General features: G+C 43.1%; 1 protein-coding gene across 1 annotated transcript in view; it reads left to right on the forward strand.

Moving 5' to 3' along the window:
• Positions 1–16,178, forward strand: part of FOXP1 (forkhead box P1) — a 374,948-nt gene extending 358,770 nt beyond the window's left edge. The window contains exons 17-20 of the mRNA XM_062501015.1: positions 3,425–3,546; positions 5,587–5,656; positions 9,281–9,447; positions 15,525–16,178. Of these exons, the coding sequence (XP_062356999.1) occupies positions 3,425–3,546; positions 5,587–5,656; positions 9,281–9,447; positions 15,525–15,669 (504 nt within the window). The 3' untranslated portion in view covers positions 15,670–16,178. The remainder of the gene's footprint in view (positions 1–3,424; positions 3,547–5,586; positions 5,657–9,280; positions 9,448–15,524) is intronic.
• Positions 16,179–17,153: the final 975 nt, after the last annotated feature.

Genomic DNA, 17,153 nt, shown 5'->3' on the forward strand with positions numbered 1-17,153 from the left:
TTCAGCAGCTGCAGGTGTGGGTGCTAAAGTAAAAATCCTATTTAGTTCCAGCAGCAAAAGGAAGTGGAGGGAGGAGTGGAAGAAGGCAGCAGGCAGTCCTGGCTGTATCTCCTGTGAGCCTAGTTTTGGGAATTAGCTTTTGGCATCCCAAAAGATCCAGTCCCAGGAGCCAGTGCGGGTACAGAAGAGGAGTGGAGAGGCTGAGCTACAGATTCTCAGGCTTGTAGAAGGGCACTGTGTGTCTCAGGGAAGCAGGTGCCATTTGGAGACCCCTCCTTGGACACCTTGACCGTCTGCAGGTGTCCAGGTCCTGCTTCGTGTAACAGGAAAGAAAAACTTCACCCCCACATCCACCAGCACCAGTAAAAGGGACAACTGGTCGGAGTAGTGCAGGTTTTCGTGCTAGAGTCTGCTCAGATTTCTGCCAGACCTCGGGAACAGCAGGGATGAAAATGCAGCTCTGGGATTGGCATGATGGGAAGCCCACAGGGTGCAGAACAAGCACAGGGGGCTAATTGCAGAATCAGAATAATTTGAATATATATGTGCTGATTTGTGCTCACCTTCAGCTAATGCTTAGGGGGCGTTTGGGTCACTCTTCCCCAAGTTTAGGGTCAGGGTTTGGTGTGGACAGGCTTCCCTGAGCCCTATTTCAGAAACACAGGAAAGTGCAAGAATAAAGACCTTAAAAATGAACCTCTTTCCCAAAATGCAGTATGGCAGAGCCTGAGCAGTTATTAAAATAACAAACCCTTTCATTTACTACATTCAAGCATGTTCAGGGTAATTTTTCTGCAAAAGTGGCTTGCACACAAATATTTTTAACAAGGTAAATATATAATCTTACAATAATTGCTCCTAATTTTTCTGTTAAGCTGATTGCTGGGGGAGCGCTGTGAACTGGTTCTGACAGGTCAGAGGCAATGTCTGTTTGCTTTTATTTTTTGGAGTAATTTTCTGGCACTGAGTCACAGCCATGAGGCACAGGCTGCAGGTGTGGCTCTGACACGTTGGGGTATTGTTCAAATAAAACTGTTAGATAGCAAGTAACCAGAGGCAGGGGAAACACAACAATTTTTTTCTGGCATGAGCTCCTTAAATAAGTGATCACATGGAAAATAGAAAATGCAACAACACTTCATGGATGTCTTGTAAATACTCAACTTCTGTGTCTCAACATATCCAGCAAGAGCCCTGTCCCACAGCCTTAACCATCAGTTGCAAACAGACTTCAAGAGAACAAGAGCACTCTGTAAAGTATTTCTCCAACATTAAATTTATTTAAAGCAAAACACAAATATTCCTGCTCAACCCTGTCTTTAGAGACTATTTACAAACTCTGAGGACTCCCTTCGCTGGGCTTTGCCGTGTGCGTTTGATCAACTGCTGTATGAACCACAAGATCAGCTTTCACTGGGGGAAATAGCGTTATTATTCTTACATTTTGCTCCAGACTTGACAGTGTTCCCATTTTCACAGGAAACTGCCTGAGTTACCCAGATGTGGGCCAGCAGCCCTGTGTCGGGTTGCACTAGTGCAGCACCCACCAGCAGTTGCTGAGCTGGCTGATTTCAGCTCATAAGGTGTGGGGCGTTTACATGTTTTTCTTCCACCTCAAAATCAGGGGTTCTGCCAAAAATGGCAACAGTACTGAAATCTGGAAGAGGTGGGAAGGGAGAAGAAAAAAACATTAAAAAATAAGAGGAGAAAGAAGAAAATAAGGGCAGAAGGAAGCAGGCCTGATGGACAGGTTGACTTTCTGCTAGATTTCTTCCTTGCTGAGAAGAAAAGGATATTTGAGGTTTATTGTTTCACCAGTTCAGAAGCAGATTGGTGTGGAAGAGTTGAAGTGCCCAGATCAGGCATCTACAGCTAGAGGAGATGTGTTTGCTCTCAAGTATCTGCTGAGCAAAGGCAAACCTCAAATCTTCCACTCCTACTGGGGTGGCAGTGTGGGGACTGCACTAGGCATGGCAGGGAATTGGAGAAGGAGTAGAAAACTCTTTGCCTTCCCCTCCCACCACACACACTACCACTTCCTGATTTACATGACAAGTGCTCTGTGCTACCCATTGTTTTCACAGTGATGTAGGCATTCAGGACTAGAGCTCCCTTTCACCATCCAGACCCCATGTTCATAAAAAAAAGAGGATGATGTTAGAAGGAAAAAAAATTGTCATCTCCTGGTTGCATAGACCCAGGCCATGTGTTTGGCTGGCTTTGTGCCTGCTAACGAGTCAACCAGATTGACTGAATCAATGGTGCCAGTGAGGATAGAGTTTGTTCGCCTGCAGATTTTCAGCAAATCGCTTCTGTTTTTCCTGTTTCCCAAGTCCCTTTCAGCAGTGCTGGGAGTAAGCTCCATATACAAATTCCTATGAATTCCATGAGCAATGGCTTTGTAGAATCATAGAGTCTTTTAGGTTGGAAAAAGCCTTTAAGACCATTCGGTGCAACTGTTGTTGCAGGATATTTGCTCCGGAAGCTCCTGAAATGGGGACAAAGCATAGCACTCCATTTGAGGATAACAAGGCTCTCGGCACCCTGGAGCAGGGACAGAAAAGCCAAGAGGTTGCCATGCCTCAGTGAGGTGTCTCATTTTGTCTCAGCACGTTGGAGGGGTTGGCCATGCTCATCCTTTCCAGCATGGAGCTGCAGGATGGACACTTGGGCATCGGATGGCATGAGCACGGGTCCCTCTGGGTGATGAGCTGTGGGGATATTATCACTTTGTTTCAGAGAGCCCTCCTCATGTTTTCACTTGGCAGAGGCTCAGATCAGTCACTACAGTAGTCTGCCAGAAATAGGAGCCAACTTCCATATAAGAGCAAGCCGTGGAGGCAGGAGTTGGTGCCGGCTGGCCGGTGGGGTGCTGCCGAGCCCCCGGCCGGTGCTGTGGGTGTGGAGGGAGGTCCAGCACCTGAATCACATTAGTTCAGCTGTGAGAAACCACAGCAACACCAGCTCCTGTGCCTCACAGCTAAATCCAGTCGACTGTACATACATAAAATCTTTTCTGTTCTTTCTAACTGCTTTCTTTTCCAGGAGGGGAGAAATTTGTCTTTGCAGGGCATATATATTTGTTCTGAAAAAGTCTAAGCAATGTTCCTCTTGTATTCTGTATGAAATGTACTGTATTCTACAACATGCATGCTTAAAACTGTGGCTGTTCTCAGTCACTCTGGGGATAATTGATAAGAATGACGTGAATTTTTAATCTTGGGTTTAAGCTTTCATATTTATTTTGTCTTTGCAAAATAAGATGTAAAGAGCCGGGGAAAGTGAGCGGGTGCGGGGAGGGGAAGGGGCTTAACATTGCAAAATGAGAACTGTCAAGCTGACTGTGCTGCTGCTGTTCTTGGACAATGATGAGCATTTTCTCATAGAAGGTTTTTGAATGTTTTCTCTTTTATACTTGCTGCAGAATGCAGTGCGTCATAATCTTAGTCTTCACAAGTGTTTTGTGCGAGTAGAAAACGTTAAAGGGGCAGTATGGACAGTGGATGAACTAGAGTTCCAAAAACGAAGGCCACAAAAGATCAGTGGGTATGTCCACCATGTTTGAACTTCTTAGCCTAGCTCGGATCATGCTTACAGTTTAACGTAGAGGCTTTTGGCTGCTAGCTGGTGTTAGACCAACCACAGGTGGTTTCGCATTGTCTCAGTTAAGGGAAACCAAGACAAACATCTCATCACTACTGTTTGTATGCCCACCAGTACCCTGACCCTGCTTGCTTGGTGTTTGTTGCATCACATGCTAGTAGCTTTTAGGTGGCAATGCATATTAACCCTCACAAACCATTTGCTTATGCTTATTGCATTTTATTTTCTTTTTCCTTTTCCCTGTATTTGATGTCTGTTCTGTCCCCGATCCCGTGTCCCTTTGTTTCCACTTCATCTCCTTTGCTGCTGCTCTTGTCCCAGGGTGCCATTCGCACCAACCTCTCACTGCATAAGTGCTTTATCAGAGTAGAGGATGAGTTTGGGTCCTTTTGGACTGTTGATGATGAAGAGTTTAAACGTGGCCGTCATATTCAACGAGGCCGTCCTCGAAAATACTGCCCTGATGAAAACTTTGGCGAGCTTGTTGCACAGTAAGAGCTTTTACTTGCTTTAATTTTTTTTTCTGCTGTTGCTTTGCTTTGCATGATTTACCCATCTCATGTAGACTTGCATTTCACAAAATAGTGTCATCACCTTTGCTATTAAAGAAACTAAATTTTTAGTTGTATGTGTATTTTGTGTGTCCTACTCTGATAATCCAAATGCCTGTAGTAAAAACTCTACTCTTACATGTTTGTTAAAGCATTTATTTGTAGAGCAATGTAGGCTAAGATAATTATCCACTCTAGCACAGATGTACTGCTGTAGATATGTCAGGAAGACAGATACATGCCAGGAAAGGTTTCAGATAAGTTTTAATTCCGATGTTTTCCTTTGCTTTCAATTGTATGCTTTGTTTTGCAACTCCTAATCAGAAAAAGTAGAGGTACTTACAAGACAGAAATGCTGAATTCACTTTAAAGAGTTTGAAAATGCAGTGGGACCAGATGTAAAGGTTATCAACAGGCCATCGTATGCCTACAACAACCATGCACCAATATTCTTGGACTTCACAGAGGGATTTTCTTAGACCTTTACTCAAAGGCCATCTCTCCTGGACAACTGATCCTTGTTGGTCCCTGTGCAAGGAGCTCAGTTAAGACTCTGCTCGCCATAATTTATTCCCACGTGAATAAAGTTAAAATAAAAACATGCCCAGTGAGTGATGAAATTTTGGGAGATATTTTGCATGGGCATTTTTTTTTTACTAGTTTCTATTTCATGGCTTTTAATTTTATTTTTTTTTTATCTCCTGATAGAACCAGTGATTTTGGGATGCCTCCTAAAGAGAGAGCCAGCCCATGTGGTCCCCATTCCTTTTCCTCAAAACTGGCCCCTTATGTAAAGTTGACAAAAATAAGGGTCCAAAATAGCACACCAGAGTATTTTTATTTTTTTCTAAAAATGCCCTTCAGGGCAGCGTGGGCCACCTGGCCATTGGCATGGCAGGAAATGACATGGATCAAATAAATCCTCTCTCTTATCATGGTGCCCCCCTCCACTGGGAGAGACTCCCTGCCCTGCCCTGGGAGAGATTCTGCTGGCAGCGACTTGGAGAGTCATTTGGATGAAGCAAAGTTTAAAATGTCCCGTGATGCTTTTGATCATTGCCTCCTCGTGATGGACCTTCACATGGTAACGGGCTCCCAGTCACGACGAAAATTGGAGAATTTCTCCTGAACACAGCTAAAATGAGCAGAGATGCCAAGATGTGCCACTAACGCAGGGTAGTAGAACACATGGCGAGGTAACGTCAAGAGATAATGATGTTCTTTATTTAGTAAAGGCAAATATGATAACAGTAGCCGAAAACTCGGATATTTTCTTTAAATTAAAAAAAAAAAGAGAGAAATGAAAGAGAACTCATGTGGAAAACCAGTCTCAGCTCTAGTTTTTTGGTGGGGGAGGAAGCATTACGTGCTTGAAACAGTCGCACAGGAGTTGGTTGCATTTAACTCTCCTTTTTATGTTTTTCTTATGCAGTAACCCTTCTCTTATTAAAAACATACAGACCAGCCACACCTACTGCACACCTCTCAATGCTGCTTTACAGGTAAGATTAATGACTGTAGCAAATATGCAACAGAGGCGTGTGTCTTCCCCACTCATTTCAAAATATATTAGCCTTGCTCTAATTAGATATTAAATTTTAATTCCTTTAAACTTTTTTCTTAAGTGCATAAAGCATCATAGTCCCTGGAGGCAAACACATATCAGGCTGCTTCAGCATTAGCTAGATGCTTAGCATTTTGAATATTGTGGCAAAAAAATTAAAAGTTCACTTATTAATATTTATCAGCAGTATCATAATTTCCATCCTCTTATTTCAGAATTTCACTTGAGGCAAAAATACCACAAGTGTAATTACTCTAGCACAGCTATTAATGTGCTGAATGATAGGATACTGTGGCACGTGACCTTCTATTGTTCATGGCTTTAAAGAGAAAGCAGATCATTTTCCCCCCTTTTCTTTTAAGGGCTATTTTTGCATATCTTCCTATTGTTGGTAAAAAATAAACGGTGCAATTCCTATAGAAAATAAATTATTGTTTTTACTGGTTTAAACTGTAATCGTAAGACAAAAATTCAGTTTTTTCACTATAGAGAAACACACAAGGTATGGGCGCAGAATTAATAACTTGCATCCTAAAAATGTCCATGTCTCCAGCCCTTTTTCCTCTGCCCTTTTTCCCCTTTCAGTAAATTACTGAGTCAATCTGGAAACCCCCAGGTCAAATCAGTGTTTGCTGTATAGACCAGAGATACAAATGCATTACCATGCCCTGATTTGTAGTGGGGTCTGAGTGTTTGTGTGGGGGTTCAAACCTGGTTTATATATTACGAATTAATCCAGGAGGCAGCACCATGTGTGGTTGCACCCCAGGTGGTTCTTGGGGGTCACTTCTCAATCAATTCACTGATGGCCATGGATATTTACTTGGGCAGTCATGTTTTATGGAAGATTTATCCAATTTCTTTTTTCAGAACCAAGAAACAAATTATTAGGAGGAGAATGATGTTTTGCCTTTCTTCTAATTTTTGAGTTTATGCAGTAACTCCTGCAAAGCCCAGGAAAGCATGTTTAAATGAAGCAACTGTAAATACCATTCATTAGTAACTTATTTTCCCTTGAGTCTTGTGAAGTGTGATTTTTAAAGACTGCTTTGTCTCCTGAATAGTATTAAGATTACAAGCACATTTTACATTCATGAGGCTGAAAGGCAAAAATGAAATGATCCTGCATTTCTTCACATTGTTAACTATGTGACTAATTTCAATTAATATGCTTATCATATGGAACTGTTCGTGTTTCATTTCTGAAACACGTGTTGTTGTCGTCATCTCCATCCATTCTTGTCTTTCGTGATAACCTCCAGACTGTTTCCATTCCCCACTTTCCCTGAGAAAGCTACGTCCTTGGGCCCCCCCATAGCTGAGCTGATGGAGAAAGCCTGGGCCAGATTTGCTGCCACTGTCACCCCTCTAAGAAATGGGGATGAATAATAACCATTGCACTGAGGCAGGTCCTCTTTCAGGGTGAAAACGCACCAGGGGGTTCCATGCTTCTCTCCCTGCCATTGGATTTTGGAGACAGAATCCCAATGGGTTCTCTGGGGTTGTAGAGGGTCTGGGAAAATAATGCAGGTGGCCACTGCCATGTGGGCAGTTCAGACCTCACTTGGGCAGCAAATTCCTCCAGGACACAAGGCTGCCTTACCTGCCAGGGCCTACATTCAGTCTAATTAATAATTGATGAGCAGTTCCCCCCAGCTTTTGTGCGCTCTGGTAAGGCCTGCCCCTTGCTCATCCCCGTGAGCATTGTGGGGTCTGCACAGCAGGCTGTGTGCTGCTGGCATGGCAGGCTGTGGTTTCTTCTCCTGTGGGGTAGCAGAGCCTCCCCTCTCCTTCACCCAGACCCTGCTGACATCTCCTCTATCTGTTTTCCCTTGTGGCCAGGGAGAAGAAGCAGCTCTCTCCCCCCTCTGTCTGTGGAAGGTACGGGGACTCCAGTTCTCACCAGTTCTCTTTTGCCAGTGGGTCAACTGGGGCTCCCAAAACACCCCCTCCCCTATTACTGTCTTCCTAACAGATACTCCCAGTGTCCCACCTCTCCTCCAGTAAATTGCTTTACTGCAATTACAAGTTATCACTGTGGGTGAAGAACTTGAGTCATTATTTTGCCAAGTGCAGGAAATGTGAACCATTCTTTGCATCCCCTAATCACAATGAGTTTGCCGGTTGTTGAATCAAGAAGATAAAAATAATCCTCCCCATTAGAATAGCTTTTGTAATCACATGTGACACATAGGGCTGCACATGGAGAGGTCAACGTAAGGAAGAATAAAAGGGGCCATGCTCCTGGAGATGCTACAGTGAGGGCTGGTCCTGCCATCCCTTCCCATCCCATCTTCCCCCACCCTGTCTCTGGCTGTGCTTGCCTGGGAAGAACTGCTGGCTTAGCACCAAGTGAGGAGTTCTGTCCCATGGATTGGGAGCAGGCGACAGTGTTTGGTGAGGAGTATGTTTGCGTGGATTCCCCTCCCACGGGCCAGGTTTGCATCATGCGGCCCCAGCCCGATGGATTCTTTTGCTTGGCCACTGCAGCCAGCTGACCTCTCCCCAGAGCAGGTCAAGTGCTGCCCAGCCAGGGTCTGTGGCTGGCTGGCGCTGGCACGGCTCAGAGAGCCGCGGATGATGTCAGCCCAGATCGGGCTGGGATGGGTGGAATGGATAAATGTCCTTCCAGTCCCTGGGCGCTACAGCCTTGGAAAGCTGTGCCTCCCATCCCTGTGCCTCCCTCCCGTTCCAGTGCCTCCCGTCCCCACCAAACACTGGGCTCCTCCGGGGCTTGGGGTTTCTGTGTTCCCACCGCTGCTGCGCCAGGCCGGGACTGTGCTGTCAACATGAGCTAATGCTGACACACAGTAAATATTAGCAGTCAGAACGGTGGGAATCAGAAGGAAAATATTTAACAGTTCATTCTCTTCCTACAAAGATTTCCATTTAGAAAGTTAACTCCAGTATGCTGCTGCATGGTGTTTCCTTAGAACAAAGGGGGGAAATAAAAATGAAATAGTCAGACCTGTAACAGCTAAGGTAAGAATTGAGTTGCTGAGGTTTAAAAAATTCCACATGGAATGGTTCAGCTCTCAGGTAGATTGGTGCAGCTCTAATCTAGTTAGTGCTGATGGCAGCCTTGCCCGTGTCCCAAGGAAAACCAAACTTGATGGTGCTGCACTCCTGCTTGATGTGCAGCTCACTCCACTGGGAAGGAGCTAGCAGCTGAGCCAGTTTCATTTTTTTTCCCCCCTCATCTCATTAGATACAAAGCCCAAACCTAAGCCACAAAAAATACCCCAAAGCCCCAAACATAATTTGGTGAAGCAAAAATAGGGAAAGGACATTTTCTTTTTTCTAGGGTGTGTAATTCCAAATAGGGAATGGAAGTCTCCATCCTCTTATAAGCCAATACAGCTATGAATCCTTAAACACAGATCTAAGCAATGTTAAATTTCCCTTGATGGACCTGGGGTAATACCTATGGGAAGGTGCAATATTTTAAAGTACCTTTAATTGCAAGTAATGTAAATGTGGAGAACGTTTTGGAACGAGTGTGTTGTGCAGTGTATAAAACATTAGTCATGGCTCTTCATGGATTTGTTTGTGTCCTTGGCAGGCTTCAATGGCTGAGAACAGTATACCTCTATACACTACTGCTTCCATGGGAAATCCCACTCTGGGCAATTTAGCCAGTGCGATGAGGGAAGAGCTCAATGGTGCAATGGAGCATACGAACAGTAACGGGAGTGACAGCAGTCCAGGACGTTCCCCTATGCAAGCGATGTAAGTATGGCAGAGTTGCCTGCTGGCTCCAGGTCCTGTCTTACCATATCTGCTCAAGGGTGACTCTGGAGACTGGCTCCTTCCTGAGCTTCGTGGATGGAGCAGCAAGAGCAGACATCTCCCTCCATCTGGGGACATGCACAGAGTGGTTAGAACATAAAAGAGCCATTTAACAGTTTCCACATAAAACCGATCAGCTCAGTCCAGTCCAAGAAGGACACAGTGATACAAAATCATTCACTTGTTTGCAGTTCCCTTCTTTAAATCTTGCAAAACCTCATAGGCACCTATGTTTCTTACAGAAAACCTGTGATTTCTCTCCCCTTTGGTTTACATGATGAGCGCTGCCCGTGGGGGAGACCTGGGAAATGGGCTTGTTCCGCAGGTCCAAAAAAAACCACTCAACACAGAACGGTCTTGCTAAGCATTAACATGAAGGTCTGTGTGATTTATAGATTGCTCTTAAAATATCAAAAGGAGAGCTAATAGGGGCATTACAGCAGCAGACGGAGGTGTAATGAGCGCGTCTATAACCACATGAAGTGACGGGGGCTTGACGCGAGCGGCACCCGGGCAGCGGGCGGGCGCAGGAAAGGGTAAGGCAGGAAGGGTGTGATGCCCCGATGGGTGTGTGCAGTATTTATGGGGTGACGGAGTGAGCTTGCAAAGCTGTAAACTCCCCCCTCCCCTCACATCACATTGGTAATTGGCAGCTGGTGAGGAAGCCGGAGTTTACAAGTCCTGTCTTTGCCGAAAGCTCGGCGGAGCAGTTGGGTACCTGTGAGTGACCGTGCTGCCCGTCTTCCCCCTGCTCCTTAAAAACAGCCTGTAAAATTACTGGCTGGCTTGCCAGGGCTCGCATTACACATTAAAAAAGAGAACTAATTTGTAGTCTTTTACTTCAAAGTAATTTGAATAAGGGATTTACAAAAGTAAGTCTCAATCAAAAAGTAGAAAAAACATTAACCTAATACCACGCTAGTAATTAGTTGTGAAACTAATTAGCATTTAATGGCAAAAAAGTTTCCCACCTGCATAATGTGTTGTCAGAGGGGAGGGGGCACGAAGGAATCTGAGGCTCTGGATACTTTGATATCGCAGTGTTTTAAATCAGTGCACAAAGTGCTTTGAAAAAAAAAATCTTTAAAGATGGCAACATTCATTTTTAATTAATAATTAATTTAAACATTGTCTTTCACCATTTACTTCAAAACATTCAAATAATGTGTTTAGCTTTTCCAGTGATTGTTTGTGCAGTATTAATTATCTCTCCCAAAGTAACGTTGCATGACACACTTTCCGTCTCTCACAGGCGGATTCATCTCCAGGCAGTTTTAGTCACAATTTGTTATCCTCTGCCTGTGACCATGCAGGGCTGGCGTGAAGGAGGAGTGGAGGGACATGACTTTCCTCAAGAAACACTACTTCTCCCAAGGGTTTCTCCTGGCCTAACAGACAAGGATGAATGTTTATGATGTTGCGTTAATCCAAGTAATTATTTTTTTGCAAGTTCAAGGCTAGTGCAGTTCATGCACTTCTCATTTCACCTAAGGTTTCCTTGTCTTTGAATAGACTGAGAGGAGGGAAAAATAACCAAGTTGAAGCAGGCTAGGACATCTTCCAGAACTGCGCATAGCTGTGGCCTTTGTTGCACTTAATAATCATCTCTTAGCACATTGATACCAAGGTGAGGGGCACAGAACAAATAGTAGAGAGAGAGGAGGTCGGGGGGAGTGATGCCTCATTTTCATTATTCACCAGAAAATCCAATTTTCTGTTGTAATATGGAAATGATTGTTTCCTGAGTGTTTTCATTTTCTCAGAATTGATAATGTATGTGTTCTATGCTGAACATTTCTTTCTGTTTAAGTAAAATGTGGCTGGGTGATGTTCCAATACCAGCCTCAGAGCTTCCCCATTATAATGGTGTTTCTAAGTAGTTTGAAGGGTTCTAAAGCCAGAACACCATTCACACGTCACAGGGTTTTCCCTGTTTACTAAATAAAATCATGAGTCAACAGCGACTCTACAGACGCTGTGAAACCTTTTTATTTTTCATGCTCCTGCTTTGTTAACAACATGTTCATTTGTTTTCTCAGAACAGATTTCCCTGTCATAACGCAATTTTTTTAAACCATTTCTCTGTATGAGAAGAAGTCAAGTTTTAAACTTTATTGTAAGGTTTAAAGGACCTTGTTAACATGACAGCTAAGAAGTCTAACACTTTAGCTGAAGTCTTATTACTGCTCATTCGTTTCCTTTTTTATGACACATTGAACCACAGCTAGGGTGGTTTTTGTTTTTGGTTTTTTTTTTTTCCTTCTCTCTCCCTCCTTTTGAAACACTAGAAAGTAGTAGCATAATTACAGCTTGGGGACATAACACTTTCATCCTGATATGCTCCAAAGGTAGCCACAAAGCAAACTACTCCATGCTGTGTGCACCACTAGAATTCAGTGGCTTTAAACAACAGTCAGCTTTATTAAAAACTCCTCTGTTCCCAGAGTGGACAAACAAAAGAATTACTCAGATGTGAAAAGAAGGGGAATCTGTGTTCAGCTAGGTTATTTATTGTTAACCCCTTCTGGAGTCCCAGGCATCTGCTTAAAAGGAATGTGCTGAATTTCTGCTGCTGGAAAAACAGAAATGGGAAACCCTTTTCTTTTCTTTACTTTCTTTCCTCCCTTCCTTTCTTTTTTGTGTTGCTTAACCCAGCATTTACCTTTTCTGTAATTCAGCAGACTGAATTCTTCAGTCTCTAAAGGAAGTTTTCCTTCCCCATTTTGAAGATTTGGTGAGGTAGTAAATAGAAATTCAGACTTAACTTGAGGGGATGTAAAAGTCTTCCTTTGCCTTCAAGATTATTTAAGCTTATTTATTTCAGTTGCTCAGAAATGTTTGAGAAAAATCACAGAGTCGGGAAGGTTTCTTCCTCACATACCGTTTTTGAGGTTACAGCTGACAGAATACACAAGGAGTTGGAATTTTTTGGCATTGTTTTCCTTGCAGCTCTCTCCCTGGGGCTTGTGTTACCCAGATAACCTCCTCATTTAGGGAATGGAGGTTTTGCCAAGCTCACTGTCTGATGTTTGTGCAACACATGAGGTGCTGGGTGGGGGGGGGGGGCTGGTGTGACTCTGCTCCCTGTGGTTTTGTGGCAGTCTCTGGCTTTGTCTCACCCAGGGTCGAGCACAGCTTTTCGTAACTTCTGTTGCTTCTCACACATCAAGTTTTGGTTTTTGACCTCTGGGAATCACACCAAACCTCGAAGAGAACCTCAGTTAAAACCACCTGGTTTCACCTGGTTTCATAATAAAACCAGAAGAGGGGCAGAGTTTGCTTTGGAAAGGTTTGGGGACTTTTGAATGAGCTTTCACAGCACTTTGAATGGTTATGAGCACAGTGAGCACCTTTCTAACCTGCTGGCACCTGAGGTGGTGGGGATGCCTTGGGACACTGGGCAGGCTTTGGAGAAACTCCAGTCCATGCACCAGGGCCTCTCTGCTGCACGTGATGTGTGCTTTCCTCTCCCCTTTGAAAATTTCCCTTCTGTGTTTTCAAAAATAATACTTTTGAAAAAAATAAATAAGCCCAGCAGCATCAAAACCAGAAAGCAAAAAAGCAAGACTTCGACATTAAAACAGCAGTAAAAGATCACTGCCATAAAGGCTGAGTAGCACAGGCTTTATTGGGCTCTCAGTGCAGCCGCTCTTTCCCCCTTTTTCTTCTGTTTTTCATTTCATGTTTTCTCCCAAGTGAGGGGCCCCACAGCCTATTCATAACGTAAGTTTTTCTAGTTGTAGGTATTCAGCATAGTTTAATACTCACTGAGGCCATGAGCTGCTGAGACAGGTAGCATGTGCACACCTCCAACACAGCCATCTGCTTGCGAGACTGCTTATATGTTTATGCTAGTTCTTAACCTCTGATCCTTGAAATGTGTCCTTCCAGTCTCCTTTACCCTTCTTTTTTTTTTTTCACTAGTTATGTTAAAAATGTATGAGCTGTGCTCTCAGTGTGTAATTTTTTCAGAAATCGTGTGACATTTAGAGGAACATGAGAAGAGAACATTCATCTCTTTGCTCCCAGAGATGTGTTGATATGATGCATATTAGTGGATTTGAAGGGAAAAGTATGTGTACATGGATACTGCATCACTTCTCCCCAGTGTTCCTTTGGATGAGTTGGAAGGTGCAGTTAATACTTAAATATTGATCCAGCACTTTACAACTCAGAAAGTTGAAACAAGCAGAGACTTGAAAGACATTTGCAGCTCACATTAGAATTGTCTGTAGTCAGCAAGTTGGATGTTTCCTAAACTGATCCAGGCTCAAGCCTAAATAAAGCAACAGGATACAATGGTACAACAAGGGTACCACTGGCTCACTTAAAGTAGGCAAGTCTGGCTTTGGTCTGTGTGTGGATGCTGATTACATTTTCCCTGCCCAGTGATTTATCCTTGCTGTCTGTCCGTGCAGTGGAGTACAAACAGTGCTGTCGTTCCTATCCACACAAAGCATAAAATGCAATGCAGCTATTTTAAATCATTCATTTTAAAGCAAAGCTGTGCAAGCAGAGGAAAAGTTCTTACCGTGAAGGTGTGTGCTTCAGATTGTGTGTTTGTGTTGCATATGTGAAAGGATTAAATCAGTCTGCACAGAGGAAAAAACAAGAGTCTTGGAGGTGGATATCAACTCAGACAGAGTGGGACTTGAACTCATTAACACTTTATTTTAAGGGATTGCCTACATCATCAATTATTTAGGAAGCAAACAGGGTCTCCCTCGCTGTGTCGCATTATTAATACTTGGTAATGTCAATAAAATCCTACTTGCCTATAAAGTCCCACCAACAAGACACTATTGACTCACATGGCTACTTTACATTTCAAAAGCTGCTGAACAAAAAAACAGAGGTAGAAAAAGATAATTTGTATTTGTATAGGATTTGTTGTAAATATGATTTACGAACAACATTTTTCAATTGTTATCATACCCGTTTTGAATGACCAAGCCCCATTCCCTTGTGGGTTATTCATGTGCTTTGCTGTAATGAGAAGTTTGGCAGATCTCATCTCTTTAGTACATCCTTGTGCCCACCATGAGCTGGGGATCATGTTCTGCCTTGTTTACAGCTGACAGTGTTATTATTCTCGTTAGGACTGTGCTTTCTTATCATATTGTTGTGTTGAGCGAGCCTTTTCCTCTCTGTTTGTGTTTCCTGGCAGGGCTTTTCTTCCCTTATTGACAGTTTGTAAAAATATGCATTAATTTGGAGTTTAAAGCATGTATCATGGTGTCTCTTTGCTGTGTTTGCTTGAAGTTGATTAATGATAGAACCTCACTTGGGGTCGTCCTCTGGAGAGTTGTCTCACAGGTTCTGCATGTTAACGAGAGACACTGCACACACAGTGAGGATGATTAGCCCGCGCCGAGGCCTTGGCAGGCTGCTGCCTTCCCCTTCGGATGCCATTCCACTTATTTATCCAAAGATCATATTAACTTAATGTGTCAGCTGAGAGCGTTTTCTCTCGATCCCAAGACAGAAACCCTATTGAGGTGCTCCTCCCAGAGTGTTTTCCCGGGGAAGATGAGTGCTGCCTGCCTGGCACAGCCTTCATGGAATCTTAGAATCACTAAGCTTGGAAAAGCCCTTTAGGATCATTGAGTCCGGCCATTAACCCAGCACTGCCAAGCCCACCATTAAACCATGTTTTAAGTGCCACATCCACGTATTTTCTGAAGGCTTCTGGGTGCAGTGATTCCATCCCTCCCTTGGGCAGCTTGTTCCAGTGTTTGGTCACTCTTTCAGTGAAGAAGTTCTTCCTAATACCCAACCTGAACCTCCTGTGGGGCTGTTAACTCTTGTTCTGTTGATCATTACCTGTGAGATGGTGCTTGGCTTCCATGGCTGGCACAGACACTGCGGGTCCTCTCCTTGGTGACCTGGAGCTCTCAGACCTGGCCCTCCAGGTCTGAACCCACCAAACCACCTCTCCTTTCTCCCCAAACCACCTGCACTGTTAAAACTATTTTTAATGAGTAACTTGCTGATTGTCTGTTGCTTTGTTTTCCCAGGCACCCCGTGCATGTCAAAGAAGAACCATTAGACCCAGATGAAAATGAAGGCCCACTATCCTTAGTGACAACAGCCAACCACAGTCCAGATTTTGATCATGACAGAGATTATGAAGATGAACCTGTAAATGAGGACATAGAATGAGTATGTCTGACATCATTATCCTGAGAATGAAGATTGGAAGAACACGTCAAACTTAGCTGTGAAATCTCTCCATTATTGTACAGTCTGGAGGATTCTCAGTCCACTTTGACAACTATGAAATATGTTAACTCTTAGTGCCATCAAGTATCCCATTTGGGAGTATTTTTGATTTTTCTACTTTTTGTTGAAAAAAGGAATTTGTACTCTGTGCATTGGATGGACTTGTTTGGTACTTGGGATTTTCCTCTCTTACAGTCAACATCAGTGTTGTAAATTTGCTAAACTGATTCACTTGCATTTAGCAGCCAGCTGTGGACTGCAGGTCCTGCCAATTTTGGACACTTGAGGACATCAAACTGAGCATGTACACCTGAACTGCAGATCAAGTCTTTGCCCAGATTTTAAGGATTCCAATGGACAACATATTTGCACAGTACTGCATGTTGATTATCACTGCCTTTACTCCATTTTTTTTTGTTTTGTTGGTTGTTTTTTTTTTTTTTTTTTTTTTTTTTTTTGCTTCCATTTGGGATGGGGAAGGCCTGTGTGCATGTGTGTGGGTATGTGTGCGTGCGTGTGAGAGTGTATATCGGGGAGGGGTTCAAAGATAAAATTATCCCAAACTTTTTAATGTATTGCTTTTATTCCCCTGCCCCACTTCTCCTCTACCATTTTAAGTTCTGACCTCAGGCCTCATCTGGGCCCAGGGCCTCTCGGAGGCTTCAACGTTTTCTGTACTTTGTGATGAATGTTAATAGGTGTTTTTATTATACGAAGCTGAATGTCATTGAATTGTTTGTAGTTTTTTCTGTCATTCATTCCAGTTTCCTTCAGATGCCACCATGTTTTCTTTAGCTATGGAAAACATTCCATTTCGGTGTCTCCTTTTTTTGTTGTTGTTGTTTTTTGAAAAGGTCCCAAATGCTGCACGATACATGTGGAAGGGTTGTCCAACGGAGAGAGAGGAACAAAGTACTGCAAGAATGAGAATGAATGACAGATGAACATAGAAACACTGTAGGAAGCAACACAGATTCATTCCACAAAGCAGTATTTTTAATATATTCTTGTTTTATTTGGGTTTTTTGATTTTTTTAGATTTTTTTTGGTTTTTTGGCAGCAACAGTGAATATTAGCAAATGCCACAAAATTGAACAGCACAAAGAAACATATGCAGCACCAACAGAGTTCACTTTTAGTAGAGAATGAATAGTACAGTGGCAGGTTCTCGGTTGTTCAACACAAGTTCTAATGGGTCAACAAATATTTCTGGAATATCTTAGATTACCGAGATGGGCACCTAAACAATTATTATTATAACTCTTTTTTTTTTATCTATTATTTTTTTACATTTGTATTTGCAAATAGTGGTTGGAAAGATGACTTCATTAAATTGTTACTCTACGTGGTGATGTTTCACGGTTAAACATCAGTTCAGGATTGCTTGGTGGTGTTAATCTGTTTGAATACAAATTAGATTTCAG

The sequence above is a fragment of the Cinclus cinclus genome, chromosome 12, assembly GCF_963662255.1.
Source record: "Cinclus cinclus chromosome 12, bCinCin1.1, whole genome shotgun sequence".
NCBI lineage: Eukaryota > Metazoa > Chordata > Aves > Passeriformes > Cinclidae > Cinclus > Cinclus cinclus.